Here is a 19,233-nt window from a genome sequence, read left to right as displayed (position 1 = left end):
TTGCTTCATTGTGGTTTTGAGGATGTCTTGCTAAAAGTTTCATTAATGCTTACCTGTCTTCTCTGCCGTGTTGTTGACAGCAAGGAGTTCGGAGTCTGTGTTTGGGGAATTTATTCTTTATGTACCACTGGGAGCAGCAGCATGGCAGATGACAAGGACGTGTTAAGAGACGTTTGGTTCGGTCGGATCCCCACCTGCTTCACTCTGAACCAGGATGAGGTTACTGAGAGAGAGGCCGAGCCATACTATGTAAGTGCAACTACTTTCTGACTTTACACGACTGCAAAACGCGAAGCTACTGCTTTTGCATGCCACACAGGGTTGCCAGGTCTGTGTGACAAAACCAGCCAAATAGCCACTCAAAACCAGCACAAAAACAGCCAAGTAGCTACTCAAATCCAGCCCAAAACCAGGCCAACAGCAAATAAAACCAGCACAGAAACCAACACAACGGCAAATACAACCAGCACAAAAACCAGTCCAATACCAGAACTCACGCCTCAACGCCATAACTGTCAAGTGTGCCACCATTAACAACAGTTCTCCCCAATCAGTTCTCTCACCTTTGTCCTAAAATGTCCTTGTGTAATTGCATACAAGATATTATCATAAGTAAAATATAGCTGTGAACACAAACTAACCTGTTGCTTTGTCTTTTCAGTTTCTCCTCTATTTCTTTGTCTTCTCTTCTTCCCTGCTTGCCTGGACAATATACATGTACTGCTTTTTACTTTATATACAATTACTGTATGCAATAATTGCACTAATGCAATACCTGATTGCAACCCATATGCCTTATCATGCTATTTAATCATGTACTTACAACAAATAAGCATGTATTTGCATTTGCATATATGCTGATGTGGCCGTGAGTCAGTTAGATAGGATTTTGGTGTAAACATAATTTCGTTCAAAATATGGATCTTAATTCATAGATGTTATTTACACACAAAATAGGTCTGCCCAACCTGCGGTCGAAAAAAAAAAAACAACCTAAGGCAACACTTCAAAAGTAGTCCAATTCTGTGATAAAACCGCAGACCTGGCAACCCTGATGCCACCAGTGATAAGTGACTCACCTCTCAGCCTACAGCTTTGTGACTAACATAAGTATGTAAGAATGAATACAGACACTCACCAGATTACTTTATGTTTAGGAAAACTCAAAACACTGCCCCCGATCTTTTCATCAGCAGAGTTTCATCAGCAGCTGAAAAGTTACTCCTACTGGTCAAATACAAGAGCAGTGTCATAGGCAGTGTTTATTCATTTATCACAGTGTGGCTTTCTATGTACATACAAGAGAAAGGAGCTTTTCAGTTTCACTTAAGGCATGTTGCTCCTCATAATACGTCCTTGTCCTTAAAATCTCAAAACACGCTTGCACATTTGTTCTAGTTCCGGGGAGCTTCACACCTAACCTGCTTGGTTCGGGTAAAACAAACCCTGGTGCATTTTCCCAGTTAGTGTGGTTTGTTTGGGCTGGTGTAAAAGCTGTAAGTCGAAACTCTGGTGTGGACCAAACAACCAAGACCAAGACTGCTTGAAAATGAGGGTCTTGGCCCACTTTCAAGCACACTCTGGTGTTGATTATTTGTATGTGAGCAAGTGAACTAACCACAAGATTTTATAAAAGGAGATATGATTTTCTGGAAAGCTGAACTATAAACAAATCCATCTACTGATCCTGAAGTTTGTTCTGCGAATCATTTGGTAACCATTGTAACATGTATGCACATCATTGTGAGTATTTTTCCTGATTAATAGGTCAAAGGGTATTAAAACTGCTGTGCTTGTATCCTACACCATATACACTGAACTGAAACTGAAACTGAACTGAATTGAATTAATTAAATTAAAAAGTGTAAGACAGTGACCCCACAGCAATAAGCCCTGAACAGGTACTACGCAACACACCTCTTTTTGCATCCTGTCTCTACCTGTTACTTATTATTCATAATATGCAGTCAATTTACATTCAAATAATACAAAATATGTTAAAAATGAGTTATTTCTTCATGAGCCCCTGATGATGCAGGGTGACAATTGCCAAAACTGTCAGCCTGTGTAACGTTATGTTTATGTCTCTGGTTCATTTATAGAAAGTTAGTGTGAACAGGAACCACACCAGAGATAAACTGCAATAATGTTTGTTTTGTTTTTTTTCTTTTTCCTTGGTCTGGTCTCTTGAGTGTGGTTTATTTTGGTGCATTAAGAGATTTATTTATTTATTATGGAATAAATTTCAGAGGCTACATAGATTCCATGAGGAGATTGAAAAAAACTTTGATTGGTCAACTTGTGTTTTTTTCTTATGATGGTGGAGATTGTTGATAGCAAATACAACACAGAGCATTTTGAAGAACTACTCAGCAACATTCTCATACTTTTAAATGAACACATCTTGTACAGCTACTTCCACTGCAAACCTACTTGCAGCTTTCAATCACAGTGAATAAAACGACATAAACACAGTTCCCCAGTTGCGTGGCCATAGCCTCTTTTTATGTCGGAATTAATGATGTGTCTCTTCCTCTATACTGTTGGCTCTCCCAGCTGCTGTTACCCAGGGTGAGCTACCTGACTCTGGTTACAGACAAGGTGAAGAAGCACTTCCTCAAAGTGATGAGGGCCGAGGACGTGGAGGAGATGTGGTTTGAGTATGAAGGGACGCCACTCAAATGGTGAGAGAGCAATCTTTAGATTTATTGATTTAAATGGTTCATTCAGAGGGAACAAGGTGGGGTGTGTGTGAGCTGGTGCCATGGTAGATTTTCAAATTTGTTAGCTTGCATATATATGCCAAATGAATATTAGAAGAGCAATGTAGCATGTTTAGTGTGTACTATACTCATTTTCATTAGAATGGTGTTCTCTTCTCATTAAGAATATGTATTTTTTTATTTTTTCTCATCACTCTTGTAGAAAATTCCTTCAGTGTCTCACCCCGCCACTCCCTCCCATGATATAAATCTTCACCATATTGGAACTGGATTAGTGTAGTGTAATGTAACTGGGTGATAGCTAGGGTTGGGCAATGTGTTAAAATTTTCCTACTGGTCACTGTCAGCCCAGCAACCTGTGATTGATGATATATTTGTGCATCTGTGTGTATTTTACTGAATTAGGACAAGTTTAAATGTCTTGTTAACTCATTGGAAAACAACAACAACAACAAAAACATTGTGGTTTCTGGAAATATTCTCAAGTAGAGGCTGTTTGCCTTTCACTTGTTCTCCTGGTCAGTGATTGTGTACTGTGATGCTGAATTACAGCCTCTTACTTTGGAGGTAGAGCATTTAATTAGCAAAATAAAATGACAATAAATCACCCTAAAAGATCGCCCCAAAAAAGACAACCAGCGATGAACACAAGAGTCAGTTTGAAAATAAATTACGTTTCTAGTCCCTAAAACTGTTACTCTCCCCATTGTGTATCTTGTTGTACTGCCTCAAGTAAACATCCACATTCTCTGAGAAATGCCGTACACAGTCAGAACCGTAGCAGTGTACTCACACCACCTGCAGTGCCAGAAAGCCCATCAATCTGAAGTCCAATCATCCACAGCCAGCAGAGTAAATTCAGTTGGTATTAACCGTGGCCAATTATTTAGTTTCTAATCTGCACGTCTGCTGAGATCAGCAGCACAGCCGGTGAACAGACTGCAGACACAAAGTTCAGCCACAAGGTGTCAGTATTGCAACACGTATGATGAAGAGCCTGGTTCACAGCAGCATCCAAAGTTCCAGTAACATGAGAATAACACACGAGAGAAAACGTAGGAATGTTAGTCTTCATAATCATTTAATTTTTTGTTATCATGTAAAAATATCCAAATGTTAACTGTTTTCAGACACTCAAATATGATGTTAGGCTTCTTTTTCTTTTTCTATTTTAAATTGGGTTTTTTTTCTTACAATTATAAGACATTACTTCAGGGTCTCTAATGGGAGATTGTCATTAGTTCTGGCATTTTGTAAATTACAGATTTGGTGTGTTGGCTTCAAGGAAACTAGAACTAAATGACTAACATGATTAGTGTGTGTGATTGACCATTAAAATTCCTTAAAAAATACACTCATCGGATTTGAGGCTGTGATAAAGAAAAGAAGTCATTCCCTCTTGACTGAAATCCTATTCCAAACACAGGAAGTGACAAATAGAAATGGTAGAGTGAAATGTAAACTGTCTCCTTAAGTTCACACACTGCATCTAGAGAAAACTGGACTCAACAACATCAGATCACGACAAAAAAACGAACACAAACTCTGTTTTCTTGAACAGTGAAACGTAGACCTGTTCTATAAACAGTATGTTAGAATGAAATTATCCCTTTTAAAAACTGATCAATAAATTTTATTGACATTTTTCCAAAACGGATACACAGCTTTTAATTTGGAGGTCATATGCTGTTTTCAGGCTCTGCTATGTCTCATAAAACTGTTTTTTCAGTCGGTTAGTTGAAAGATTTTCCAGTGAAGAATAATGGTGGTGACACCAGTTTCTGAGTCCTGGGAACTGAGATGTGGAGCTGATAGCAGCCACCAGTAACATTATTTTCTGTTTGTTTTTTTGGTTTCCAGGCACTATCCAATTGGAGTTCTGTTTGACCTACATGCCTCCAACACTGTCTTACCCTGGAGCATCACTGTGCACTTTAAGGTGAGAGACTTTTTTTGAAAGGTGAGATTTGATAAAAAGTACAGTACCAATGTGCTGGACATTTACAGTATGTCTGACCTGTTTTTCCCCACATTAGGCTTTTAGTTTTCACAAGTGGAAAAGATGCATTATTTATGAAATACAGGAAAAAGACAATTTGCAATCCTACTATAGACGCAGCTTGTTGTTTTACACACACAATATGTAAATTCTGCTGCTTGGAGACTCGCATTGAAATGATAACCAAAAGATGTGTGATGTTGTAAGGTAGCGTGGGATCACAGGAGTTTTTTTCTTCACTTTTAAACATCCATCATAGTTCAAGAAAATCTATCTGACATGGACAAGGTAAAATTTTATTCACGTTAGTCACATTAGCCGACTTCCTTCCTCACTCTCTGACGTATCCGGTGTAGCCTGTGTTTTGGCAGAAGTTGTAGCAACGAGCTAACAATGGCTGCAGGAAATGCACCATTACCATGAATATATTATGAATTTCCCTAGGTTTGACCATTGCCAGAAATATATATAACACAGGTCTGGCAATTTTAGACATTTCAATGCAGAAATGTTAGATATTATAGCTTTAAAAAACAAAATGTTGCATTTATTTTTTTTATTCAGTTTGACTAAATTCTCTAAACTTTAAAAGAGACTTTTTTAAAGTAACTTTTTAAAAATAATAGCTTTAATAATAGCTAACTGTCTCTGTGCTTAAGATGTAAACACCCACAAAGTCGCTCCACTAGTGAATAGTTGTATATAAACAAATTAAACATGTAACCTCAAATATGAAGAAACCCACAGAGAATCATCACTACTTCTGCAGCTTTTTTGCCGTCCACAGATTTTATGGCACATTTGTTTCAGTCTCAGCGCTCTCACCAGCTCTGTTTTCAGTAGCAGTGGGCAGCTATTTTCAGCTATCTCTGATAGCTCTGATAAGCTGTACACTCTCTGCCCAGCACCAAACAGACAAACAAAGTTCTTAACCAGCAGATGAGGAAACTGGAACATCTAGCAGCTAAAGAGCCAGATATTTTCATTGCAAGTTGGTGCACCAAAACAGAGCACTAGTGTCCTAGTGACCAAAAACAATAATGTAGCTCTAAATAAAATGATGGTCTCGTGCATCTGTCAGAATTTTCCAGATCGTGACCTGCTCCACTGCCCGTCCAGCTCCGTGATCGAGGCTCACTTCATGTCCAGCATCAAGGAGGCCGACGCCCTCAAACACAAGAGCCAAGTTGTCAACGACATGCAGAAGAAAGACCACAAACAGCTGTGGATGGGCCTGCAGAACGGTAAGGAAGGCACACACACAAACACACACACACACACGTTTCTTTCAGCAGCTGTGAATGTGCATGCTAAAAGGTGAGGAGGGCAGAGAGACAAATGCACACACGCACATTTCAAAGAAGAAAGACCACAAGCAGCTGTCGGGGAAGTGACACACATTCACTCATTAACGCTCAGATGCACACATGTTATCTCCCTGCAGTTCATACACCTACATGTAGATTAACACGTTTGCACACACATACATATACATGCACATAATGTAAGCGCACACAAACAATCACGCATATATTTGAGTTGTTTGGCAAAAGATTTATTCATTTTTAGATGTGGTGCTTTCACGGACTTCAAAGAACATATCCAAATAGATTCATACATGTTCCTACACACAGACACACACACAGTCACGCTTACAAATCTCTCTTTAGTCTGATGGCAGTCTTTGAAGCCACCACTTCCGAAGCATCTCCCACCCACCAGCTTCCTTTTCCGTTTCCACCCATCTGTCCAGACAGGTTGATTTCCCATTGGCTGTTGGCTTGCGATTGTGGTGGTTTGTGTAGGTGCAGCCGGGGCAGTGGGGCTGATTCAATGAAGCTTGTGATGTGGGAGGGCGGCGCGGGGGGAGGGGGTGGACTCCCAAGTTCGGGGTTTGTGCTTGCCTTTGAAAAGCAAAACCCAACACATGGCGTGAGATTCTTGGAATCACCGCAGGTCAAGTTGATCAGACAAGGCAACAGTTAACACCTGAGCCACCAGTGATGTCGCTGTCCCTCTGAACCAGAATATGTCACCTTGTTTTGATCTGTAATTGTCATGCCTGTCCTGCTTTTGCATCAATTATTTGGACATAATAACCCTTTTTTGAATTATTGAATAATGTTATATATTAATAGGTTTGCAACCAACAATTATTTTCATTATTTATTAATCTGTTGGTTAGTTTTTGTGATTAATCAATCTTTTAGTGAGTGTGACATGTCGAAATTGTGAAAAATTCCCATACCTATGGTGACACCTTTAAAGGACCAGTGTGTCCATCCTGGGGTTCTCCCTGAAGTTTCTTCTATTTTTTTCCCTGCTAAAAGTTTTTTGTAGGGAGTTTTTCTTTACTCTTTTGAGGGTCTACAGGACAGGGGGTGTTGCACAGTGTATAGGTTGTAAAGCCCCCTGAAACAAATTGTGATTTTTGGTATTGGACTAAAAAGCAACACAGAAAAAAAAAAAATGTTGACTTGACTCGATTTTTACGAGTAAGTGATGTCTAGCGGTGAACTTGCAGATTCTAAACACCTCATCTCCGTCTTCCCTTCCAAAGGTGTAGGAGGAGAACCAATGGTGGCTATGAAACTTATGAAAACACAAAAGGCCCTGCAATGATTAATTGATTATTAAATTAATCACTAACTGTTTTGATAATCAATTAATTGGCTTGAGTGATTTTTTTAAAGGAAAAAAAGTCAAAATTGTCTGATTTCAGCTTCTTAAATGTGAATAATTTCTGGTTTATTCAGTCCCTTATGACAGTAAACTGAATATTTTTGAGTTGTAGGCAAAATAAGACATTTGAGGACATCACCTTGAGCTTTGGGAAACATTGATCAACATTTTTCATCAATTTCTAATATTTTATAGCAAACAGCAACAGCTATTTTTGATCAATAATCAAGCGATCAATCGATCAATCTTCCATGAAAGAGGACCCGCTCTTTCTGTAGATACAAGGGCTCATTCTAAGGTAAAAGAAACACAACAGTTGTTATTTTCAGGTAATTTTACACTAATGAAAACATACTTATGAATATCATATTCCATTTCTTCCAAATCCTGCCAGTAAATCCCCATGAATCTCACAAACTGGACCTTTAAAATGAAGAAGCAAAAGTCAACTTAAAATGATACAAATGTTAACATTAGCATTAAAACTATTTGTTTAAAACATGTTATCCATCATCTTATGAACAAGCCATGTAACAGATAATAGTTATTTATTATGTCAACATTATTCATTCATGAATGTCTCAAGTTGACTTAAACATTTATTTGAATATATTGTCATCATACTGAATCTGTTTGTGTGGTAAAATGCTGAAAATGGAGATTATGCATTTAGTATTATGGAAGAGGTTTTTTCATACAGTGTTTTATGTAGGATGATGCTAATGTAGTTTATCAAGCTGCACCAGCTCCTGCTTGATAATGTCAGAAGTATCTATATTTTTCCTAATTTACTATATAATGTACTGTAAATCCTCAAATAATGAACACCACTGGCTCTCAAATTAAGACAGCAAGCGCTGCTGTTTGTGAAAGTAAACACGCAGTTGACAGGAAAGTAAACTAATTGCAATGCAAATAAAGACCAGAAAACTAATTTGTTAATTTGTGGTTAGTACTTCACGTAACTGTCAAAACTGTGCACAGGTTTGCAGACAAACCCACAGAACATCAGCTGCTTATCTCTCTTCCACTTTCCCCTGAAACTAATCAAGAGACAAATCTAGAGAAGAAGAGAACCAGAAAGATAAAAGCATTCATTTTTTTCTCTTCTTTATATTTCTATTTGTCTGTTTTCTTATAATTCTCTATGCTTATATATTTCTAGTCTTGGTTGGAGAAACCGTAACATAACACAGTTCCCCCTGGGGATCAATAAAGTGAATCTGATTCTGGTTTTGGAGACAGGGGCTACTAGCTGATGCTATAAACTGTTTTGAAAAGTTTAGGGTGTGGGTCATGCTGTTTTCTCTCACTGAAACTGTTTGTAACTACAAACACAGAAACAGACGGCACTTGTGAACTAACCCAAAAAGTTGGAGGTACCTGGCACACATGAAAGTGAGAGATGAAACCTGTTCTAAACCCAAAACTTTCACATCCAAAAGAGACCAGAAACAGAGAAAGAGAAACAAGGATGGCTCATACTTTCATCCAGGAGAGAGAAAACAGAAGGTTTTCAGGTGGTTCATGTGAAAGCGAGAGTCGAGGGGAGGTGGAGGGTTTGAAACCAGCACATGCTGAGCAAGCTCGTGTCTCAGTGAGGACCCGGCTTGCTGAACCGTCCCCAGTGAAGCTGCTTCTTCATCACTGGCTTCTGACCTGTTCTCGCCGTGTGAGGGGTGGAGGTTTACAGATATGGGTGTTTCTCAAAGCTAAAAGACGTTTCTAGTATCTCGTAAATGATCTCACACTGCACACATAATCTATCCTGCCATCATTCTCCATAACATCACACTGCAAATTTTTTTAATCGCATCACTATCATCCTCCAAGGCAACCAAACACACAGTTAACTAAAACATTTAACTTAGAAGCTACTACCTTACCGGGTCTAAAACACATTCAGGAAAGTAAATAAGATTATGCTACATTACATTACATTTATTGGCTTTTATCCAAAGTTACTTACAATAAATACATTCAGCCATATGGATACAACCCAAGATCGCAGATATCGTGCAAGTACATCAACTTCAAATAAGCCAAACTGCTTCAAGTGAAGTACATGAAGTATGAAGTGCATGAACTACTTAAATGGCACAAATAAGTGTTGCAAATTGGTCATTTGAACTATGAAATGTGTTTACTGAGTAGTGTCCAAAACATGAAACAAGTGGAAACCCCCTTAAAGCACATTTCCTGGAAAGCCTGTTCGTCATGTATTGCAGCTTATCCATGTCAACTTTTGAGGATGTATCAGAACTGAGTATGTGTGCACTAGTATTCTGGTAGGTTTCTGGAGTATCGCATTCGCGTGTTTGCCCTTGTGAACTTCATTCTGTCCTGGTGTCATATTGATAATGTGGATAATCTCTTTCCCCGGTTTTGAGAAATCTGAAAATGCTTTTATAGCATGGTTAATCCTAAAGACACCAGGGTACTTTTTTGATACTATTGTGAATATGATTCCTGAGTTTTGGGCAAATGTTAACAGTTATTTTCAGATAAGCTGAAAATCAATTGTCTCTTTTTCTGTTGAGTATATGGAGAGTCCACATCCAGCAGATGACCTTGTTGAAATGCACCCATATCCGGTACGCATGGCTACCAGAAATTTAGTAATCGATACCAAAAACAGTGAAATTCCATCATTCTCGACACCCAAGTCAATACCATGGTAAAAAATAAAATAAAATTTAGCCATTGCTATTCTGTCTTTGCTACTTGAACTCTGAGCTTCTAGGACAAAGGACTTACTAAACCTGATGCAAAACACTGCCAGGGGAACATTTTACCATGTCTGGAAAGTAATGGAGTGCAAAACTGATTTTTGTTGCTGAACTCTGAATGTAACTTGAACTCGGAGTGCAAGCAGTAGTTTCAAAATACTGACAGGTGGCAGACCAGACAGCTTGCAGACTTAACTGTAAGGAGTACTACTGTGAGCTGGTTACGTTACGTTAGCCTAAACATTATAGCCCTTAGAGTTTAGTTGCTCCAAATGTTGTGTGTTAACAAGGATAACATTTTGGAAGTTGGAAGTGTTTCCTTGTTAAGTTTGAAAAGTTCAATGGCACCATTTGCATACTGGTTTTTGCAAAATTATTATTCCTCCCTTTACTTCCGTATACAACTCTAATAATTTGCGATATTAGATGTAATGAAGCATGAGTACCATTACGTTTTCAGAACTTTGGCATTGACTTGGTACCAAAGTATTGGTGCTTGTGACATTGCCAGCAGTCAGCATCCAGAAGAATCATCCTGATTTTTTTCTGCATTTATATCCTTCATTTGATGCATGCCGGACAAAGGAAGATGAATATTTTATTAAATCAACATGTTTAAATAGCTGACCCGTGTGTATTTGTGTTGTCACAGATAAGTTTGACCAGTTCTGGGCCATGAACAGGAAGCTGATGGAATATCCCACCGAGGAGGGAGGCTTCAGATACATCCCTTTTAGGATATACCAGGTAACACACACAAACACACCAACAAACCCTAAAAACAACAGACTTTTCCCCCTTCTGCAATGACCTTATAATGTCATTTTTAGTTTGGACAGTAAATTTTGATTCTTTGTACTCCTGAGAGTAAAGCTGAAGTTTGCCAGTCAGCCCAGCAGATGTAGCCAGATGGCTGTTTGACAATCCCTCTGTGTTGCCTTAGCGGGGAAATCACCTCCAACTAGACACTGGCTCGCTTTGTCCTTACACTCATGCTCTGTTCAAACTGCAGCTGGGAGATAAAAAGTGATTAAAAGGACTGTTTCCTCTCTTTATTTTAACATATAAAAATCCAGTTTATCATTCCTGTTCAGTCTATGGACCACGATGAGTAATTTGTGCCACTCCTGGCACCCACACACACCTGCAGACAGTCAAAATATCATTCAAAATATTGTGCTGCTAAGGAGTCTGTGACCTTCACTTGTCATTCTCATAACTCAGAAAAAAAAACAATAATAGTCTGTTGTTTTATCTGAGTTATCCTCTATATCTAAAAAAAACAACCTACAGTGCGTTCATGCCTGACATAATACCCACCTTAAACCAACATGAGTAAGTGTCTGAGACCCAGCTGCTTTTTTTGTTGTTTTCGTTTTTGAACTTGTGTTACTTCACTCTTAAACAGTTGTTTTTTGTTTTCCATCTGATAAAATAAGCCTCCAAAATCTCATAAAACCGAACCGTGTCTATCAGAGCCGTGCGGGACCACGCTTTGCCCTGGTGCTTTGGAGGTTAATCACAGTTTCTGTATATTTGATACCCATGACTCTCCTCCGTTTTGTGTGTGATTTCATGAAGCCAAGATGAGCCAGTGGGCGAACCTCAGGGTTCAGTCCCGGATCAGGAGGCGTAGGCAGACAAGCGGCCTCAGGTCGGGTGTTTCCGCCAAACCTCCACAGCTTAATCCTGACTCAGGTGAAATTTCCCTTCGGAGGACAAAAAAAGAAAGAAGAGGGGATGAATAAGCGGTTGATTCTTGCCTGGAAAACATTAGCATGCTGCGAGCCAGACAGTGGGGGAAAAGTGCCATGCTTTGAGTCAAATGTTGGGGGTTTCTATGCAGATTAGGAAAGGCTGGAAAAGTGTGGAGAATTAATTTGACAACTCGGATCGGAATGGTTCAAGATTGCGCATAATGACTGAAAAAGTTGTTCTTTTTCAATAGCACTTGGCATTGTGAAAGAATCATCTTAAGCAACAATGTAATTAAACGGAATTCAAAGTCCTTTTAATCTTCTGGACACAAGTGTCTCGTCCAATCCAGTCAAGGAAATGAAGATTTGGAAAACATCTGGATCTCTGCAACAAAAACATGTTGACAGTCTGCTTTGAGTCTAGTGGCTGAATGTGCGTGCATTTAGCCCATCCCAAATCACAGCAATCAGAAAGCCCCCCTCACTGTTGCTGAGTCCTGTGAAGGAATTAAAACGTCAGGGCCCGTCAAGACACGTTTGGAAAATATAAGAAAATGGAGGAGAGAGCGAACCAGAAAATAGATATGGCTTCAAATGACTGAGCGGAGTGACATGAAACAGAAAGAGATTTGTAGATGTTCAGAGCAGAACAGGACTTCAATGTAATGGTTAGTTGCAAGAGTGAACTTTCCTACTAAGCATATTTTTCCGTCATCATATCTGCTGTGACTGCTGGTGATTTCCCACTGTCATAATTTATTATTGAGCGTGTCAAGTTTTTAATGAGACGTGCTGGGCTTCACATATGGCTGCATTTCATTTTACACAACAGCAAGGGCGGGTTACAGCTGTCAATCACTGCCGAGAACGACTGTTTTGCATGAAATTCAAAAAGCTCATAAATGCTTTTGTTTTTACTTTCACATCTTCAATGCGTAAATAAGCAAATTTACACTTACACAGAAACATTCTTGTGTTTAGTCATAAAACATAACTCTTTAAAGTGGCCGACTGAAACATGCAGTCTTTCCAACGACCCGCCCTCTCAGACATGCACTTGTCGCAGCCGTAAAAACCATGTAACTGCTGGCGGGTAGAAGAAACCCAGACCGTTCCAGTTTTGGGTGTTTTTCATGGCTGAATTGAAAGTTTCCACGGCCATTTATGAGCTTAGTTGGTTTCATGACAATTGGAGCATCAAAGCCTGTAACAACCTCAACATATTGGAGAAAATAAGCATCATTCATGAAAAGTCTGGATTGTTTTGGAGGTGGTGTGGTTTTCATCTTACAAACTCCTAAATATTTACAACTAAAGAAGGCCTGGAAAGGAAAAGGGTGGAAACAACATCTGTTCAAGATGATCTTGAAAATACTCTTAATGGCACTTTTCTGTGGCCTTTTGCCACTACTTTCACTGTGCAAAAGTTCCTTATGAGTGTCCACAGAAGTTTAGGATTTGTGCAAAATGTTTTTTGTTATTGTCATTCTCTGACTGTAAAAGTGTGTAGCTTATACACTGAGTGAATTTTTAAAAATATCTCATGAAACTAAAATGTCCCTACATCTCTGGCTCGGCGTCTTATCCCAGATTTTGCTGGTGGCTAGTCTCAAGTCTCTCTAGGCTAGCTATGGATGTTTTTTTTTTATTGAGACGAATCATTTGTCATTCTGATTTACAAGGCCTTTTCAACATAACTCATTTTCTTTTTATATGCAATCACAGACTATAAAGGAAGACAAAGCAGGGAGCAATATTTCAAAATCATGCAAACTATATAAAAGAACCAAAAACATCATTTTTGAGAAAAACATCAAAAATGAAAAGAAAAGAGAAAAAACACACAGGTGAGGAAACATAGGGGGCAGACATCTTTCATTAATTCACTTTAGATGACTAATAGGGAAATTATTTTGCCCATTGTTTACACAGTGAATGGACGTTATATCCAACAAAGGAAACATCTCGGAGGAAGAGAGAGAATTTAACAATTGTGGCTTCTAGACAGATTTTTTTGGGGTGTGGCAAAAATGGCTCTTTTGATAATAAACATTGCAGATCCCTGGCCTTCAACTAACCTTTTTGAGATGTCACCACACACCCATACTCTCAACATTTAACTTAGAGAGTTCAATCTTAATATTGCTGCTAGCAGTGGTGGTCAAAACGAAGAAAAAGAACCCAGTTGTTAATAAACTGGACTTATCGTTTAATCAAAGAGCCCCACGTCACATTAAAAAAACAACACAGACAAGACCTAAAATCAAGAAGACAACTTGAATTCTGTGAAAAGTTTAAAAATGTGTCGCAACTTTATGGAGAAGATGTCGTTGCTTTGGAGTTTGTGACAAGACCAAACACGATTTGACCAAACCCAACGATGACAGTTGAAAACAGACTGAAGAGATTGAAAAAAGGTGCAGAAACGCTGAGCAGAACAAAGCTGTTTGGCACTCCAAAGTCACTGTGGTGACTTAACAGGAGACTGCATTACACAGAGGAAAGATCCCCCCCCTTGCTCCCACACACACACACACACACACACACACACACACAGACACACACACACACATGGTCAGAGTCCTTCAAAGCCAGATTGTGGTCTTTAGTGTAAATAACATGTGCTGTGTTTGATGCAGACAGAATTAATGACAACACTCAGTCCAAATAACAGAGGGCTCATTTCCGTCTGGCCTGTGCTCCTCATGGAGACGAGGACACCTCATTGGCATGGACGACACATTTGTGTGTGTGTGTGTGTGTGTGTGTGTGTGTGTGTGTGTGTGTGTGTGTGTGTGTGTGTGTGTGTGTGCGCGCGCGCACGTGTGTGTGTGTGCGTCAGTGTGTGCCAGTGTGTGCCAAGGTTGAAAATAATTTAACCACTTTTCTTGGCCTGACTTAAATCTAAGATATTAATTCTTAGTAAGCTGTAAGCTCAAATTGGCAACTTTTATTTTCTTTTAAGTTATTTTTTAAATGTTTTTCTGTTTTATATTATCTACATAGAGCTGTGATGTTTGATTTAGATAAAGCTAATGAATAATCTCCCTCTACCTTACTTTACATTGTTTCCAAAGTGCCTCTATATTTCTTTATACATGTTTTCATGTGCACATATTCATCTGTCTTTACAAGCTTCTGTTTGTGTGTTGTCCAGTTCATACATTTGTCTTTGTCAATTTGGTTGCTTCCGTTTTGTGTGTGTGTTGTTGTGTGTGAATGTGCGCATCCGCCTGCCGCGCCTTTTGCTCCGGCTGGCAGTGGGACTTGTTTGGCTGCCAGTGCATATTCCTGCTCCAGCAGTGACGCCATTGTGTGATTCAAAGAGCCGGAGGGGGCCGACCGTCTCGCTGCGCGGAAAGTGAAAATTACTATCCTCTTTTTTTAAAGACCGCTTACATTGTTGCTCTACAGGTACACCTCTCTGTTCCTGCTCCGTGACTCAGCGCTTACTCATGAACCCCCGATGCAAGAGCAGGCAGTCCACCTCCAACCGACCCTGTGTTGTGGTGCTGTGGAAGCTGCCTGCATGTTTACTGCCTCCCAGATATCTTGTAATGGCTGACTGTTTGAGGGGGAGGTGGTGACTACACAGACGATTACAAAACAGGGGAATGTTGGAAACAGATCATGCCAAAGGCGACAGGTGACATGCCTGATGCCTTTACAGTAATGGTTTCTGTTTGAACCATGACTGCCGATGGAAAACCTTCATGTTTTGTAATCAGTCTGCTACTGACAGGCTTTTACTGGATTTTTTTGTTCTGATGTCCATATATCTAGCTGATTGGTACATCATCATGCAGAGTCATGCAGAGTCATGTCTTTGGTTTGTTTCAGTATTGCTTTAAAGTCGGTTCGCCCAAGGTACCTTTACTTTCCTTTTTAGAATAATAATTTATTATTATCAGTGTTTATCAGTGTTCAAATATTTTTGTTGCTTAAATTGCATCCAATAATATTTTCTCTCTTCTCCTCAATTTTTGCAATCCATGCCGTCCAGACAGGTGTTCTGCACGTCTTATGTCCACAGTGTAACATCCGTATGAAACATGGTACGCTGTATATAGTTATATGGATTAAATGAGGATGACTTTTAGCAGTGGAGTATCTCCAGGATAATCTGCAGAACATGCTGTCAACAAATTTCATAGAAACTAAGGTATTTCTTTGGTACAAAAAAAAAAATGTAGTGAGTGTCGAGGTGGAGGAAGCAATCTGTGAGAAATGTATATCTCCAAACCTGGGCAGATAAAACTGCATGGCTAAATACCACTATAGGTATCTAATGATAATAGTTAAATTAAAACATCCTCATAAAGTAGAGGGACAGAAGACGTTGCACACTTTAATCATGCAGCGCTTGAAAAACTCCCTTCATGAATGGCTGGGCTGATTTGGCTGGCCCGCTGGCCTTGAGTTTGACGTGTTTGTCTTAGAAGCATCGCTAATAACTTCATAGCCAAAAAATAAATAAATAAATTCATAGCCTCTAAATTGTCTATTAAGTTTAGAAGAGCTGGTCCTTCTGCTAACTTGGTGGAGCTGAGAAATAATTCTGATTAGAACTAAAATATGCAGCTTTCTGAATGAAGTACAACAGATCAACCTAGCGTGCAACACTTGAGCGATAAATAATTTAGAATTCAATTCAGCGTCCCTTGATGGAGTTTCTGCTCTACGGGTGTGCATTTCAAGCTCTGAGAAAATGAGGACTGCTAAAGTTGAGGTTGGAATTTTAATTTACGAATGGATGGTCTCAGAGTTCAGTGGAAACGCTTTCTCTCACCCCTCTCGATTCACGGAAACTCCTATTGATTGACGGTGCTGTACCCCCCATCCATTGTTTTACCATCAATTAGGCAGATTGAATCCCCTCCATCAATTAGGCGACGTCTTGAGTTCCGCTGTTCTTTTCACTCAGCGAGAGCGGGCCATCTCTTTTCACCTTAGTCCTAATGACACCTCGCTCTCTTTGTGGCGCCATGTGCTGCTGCTGTGCCAGCTAAGGTGTCACGCCAGCTGAAAAGAAAGTGTCTCCATCCAAGCAATATCACGCTTCTCTCCCTAGGGATCAATAGCCCCTTCTTTGTATGGCGACCGGCTCAATTATTCATGGTTGGCTATTTAAAAATGCAATGAAGTAGCTGTCACTTAGCGCACTCTCTCTGCTCTGGCTCTTGACAAGGATCCCGCACGAAATGCCATGCTTCCTGTCAGTGACTCAGTTTTTCTGTGTAACCTGAGCACGGGCTTAGCACCTCCACTGCCACCTTCCTCTTGCTGGTTCACGCCTACCTCTGTGGTGTGTAGTTACCGCTCGGTTACTCGATCCCCATCCTCGCCGGTTTCCTTTTCACAGCTCCATGATTAGACCCTATTGTGTGTCAGACTCTCCGTTTGACACCTAAGGTTGGGTATCCGCATGCACAACGTTTCTCTCTCTGATGCCACAGTTTCTCCCATTGTCCGATGCCGCTCATGGAGTAGAGCAAGTCATTAAGTGTTTTCAGAGTTTGAGCCCACTGATACTGATCGCTATTGATCACAACGAGGGCTGAGTGATAATTCAATACTGTGTTTTTGGCTTTCATTGCAATCAAATCGTAATGATCAGATTAAATCATCATAACATTTAAAAATCTCTGTTGTCCAAGAAATGATATGGAAGTTATGATTAAAGAATAACAAAAATCATTGTGTTTTCTTTTTTTTTTGTGATGCATAAGAGTGGATGACTGTCACTTCACTGCGTTGAACATCAGATTGATTATTCTATATGTGATTTTTTTTTGTGTGTGTATTTGCCATATTGTCAAAAAGACCAATATTAGAAAAAAATAATCCATTCATTTCATGTCAGAAAATAAGGACAAGAGCCCTTTGCAAGTTCCCAAATTCAAGTTTTTGAATTGCTGATGTATCTGTGCAACAGTTGAAAAACCCAAAAGGATTCCATTTCTAATAATATAAGATGCAGCAAATTTCAATTGTTTTGCCACCAAAATCATATTAATATCATGATAATGATTTGACCATGTTGCCCAGCCAGCTACTCCCTCTGATTCCACTAATTAGCATCTCTTCAGACAAAGAAACACAGCCAATTAGTGAAATTAGCTGGTGTAGTGTTGAAAATGTGCGTGCGCCTGAGTTACTGTGCCGCGTAGCTGACATCTACTGAAGTAATTGTCTGATTAACCAAACAGCTTTATAAGTCACAGCCTGACAGCAACTCCTGAACAGTGTCCAGCGGCTGGCGCCTCGTCTCTGGCCCTGAGGGCATGGGTCACCCAGTAAGCAGAACCGCTGAATTTTTAACTGGACTCTGAAGTGATAGTGAGACTCTTGACATTTACAAAGAACATACATGCTGGCTTACGAGAATTAGGTTCAGGAATTGGATATACAGGTTACAGTACAACATAAAACATGTCAAATACATAAATATTAGCAGTTTGGTAGATGTTACTTGTTTTCCACACTAGCAATAAAAGACATAATCCTAATATTCCGGAGTCCACTGTCAAATGTAGCTTTAGACTTTATTGTACTTACCTGTGGCAGGTGGTTTATGAAGTGTCAAACAAGTGCACATTATCACTGGTATTTTAACACACCTGTGTGTTGATAGATGACTTGGAATGACAGGTTATGGGCAGCTTGCACCCCGACAGGCCTCAGTTTATTTATAGTTTGAGAGCGTATGTCTTTGTCACATGGAAACACCATTTACTGGAATCTCGTATGTAGATTCTCCAGTTATAACTCCACACTGTATGAAAGAAGTAGGTGTGCACAGCAGAAAATTGTTGGGTTGTGGGTATGTGGTGGAGTGCAAGTAGACTGGAGCCTGCTGAAACAGATTCACCTAACCCACACCTTAAAAAAATACAGAAAGACGTCTTTCAATGCTTGCCTCTGTCAGCCAATGATTATGTCAATGATTTGAAAGTTTTGGAAGCGTGGTTTTAAAGCTGGTATCCGTGTGGTGTAAATTTCGGAATCAGAGGAAGTATGTGTAAGCTCTGGGCGGATATCCATGTAATTTGTTGTGACCATGTGGACGCTCAACTATTGCACACGTGTGGACCACATCCTTCATGCACTCTAGAAAGTAGTATAAACAGAACAATAGACGTCCACGGTGTCTGCAGCTTTTCGTGTACGTGTTTGTTTGGGAGTATAATCGAGCCCTGTGGTAGACTTGTTAATTGCGCGACAGATGTCAGGTCTTTTATATGAACATCACTTTGGTGAGCCATGTGTACAGAAAACCAAAAATCCTCTCCCGTTTTCACTATTTTAACATCTGAACTTAAGTTTCAAATAGTGAGATCCGATCTGAAGTGATAAATCAGTCAAGTTGAGTCAATTTTATTTAGGCTATACAACTTAAAATC

The 19,233-nt window shown here is 39.6% G+C and overlaps 1 protein-coding gene across 1 annotated transcript in view; it reads left to right on the top strand.

Moving 5' to 3' along the window:
• atg5 (ATG5 autophagy related 5 homolog (S. cerevisiae)) overlaps window positions 1-19,233 on the top strand; it is a 41,243-nt gene that overhangs the window by 506 nt on the left and 21,504 nt on the right. The window contains exons 2-6 of the mRNA XM_084727523.1: window positions 81-249; window positions 2,557-2,684; window positions 4,584-4,662; window positions 5,804-5,966; window positions 10,786-10,880. Coding sequence (XP_084583649.1) covers window positions 142-249; window positions 2,557-2,684; window positions 4,584-4,662; window positions 5,804-5,966; window positions 10,786-10,880 — 573 coding nt within the window. The 5' untranslated portion in view covers window positions 81-141. The remainder of the gene's footprint in view (window positions 1-80; window positions 250-2,556; window positions 2,685-4,583; window positions 4,663-5,803; window positions 5,967-10,785; window positions 10,881-19,233) is intronic.

Source organism: Lutjanus erythropterus, chromosome 9 (assembly GCF_056507025.1).
Source record: "Lutjanus erythropterus isolate fLutEry1 chromosome 9, fLutEry1.hap2, whole genome shotgun sequence".
Lineage (NCBI taxonomy): Eukaryota > Metazoa > Chordata > Actinopteri > Lutjaniformes > Lutjanidae > Lutjanus > Lutjanus erythropterus.
The sequence above is the reverse complement of the archived record's forward strand: the minus strand, read 5'-3'. Positions and strand labels throughout refer to the sequence as shown.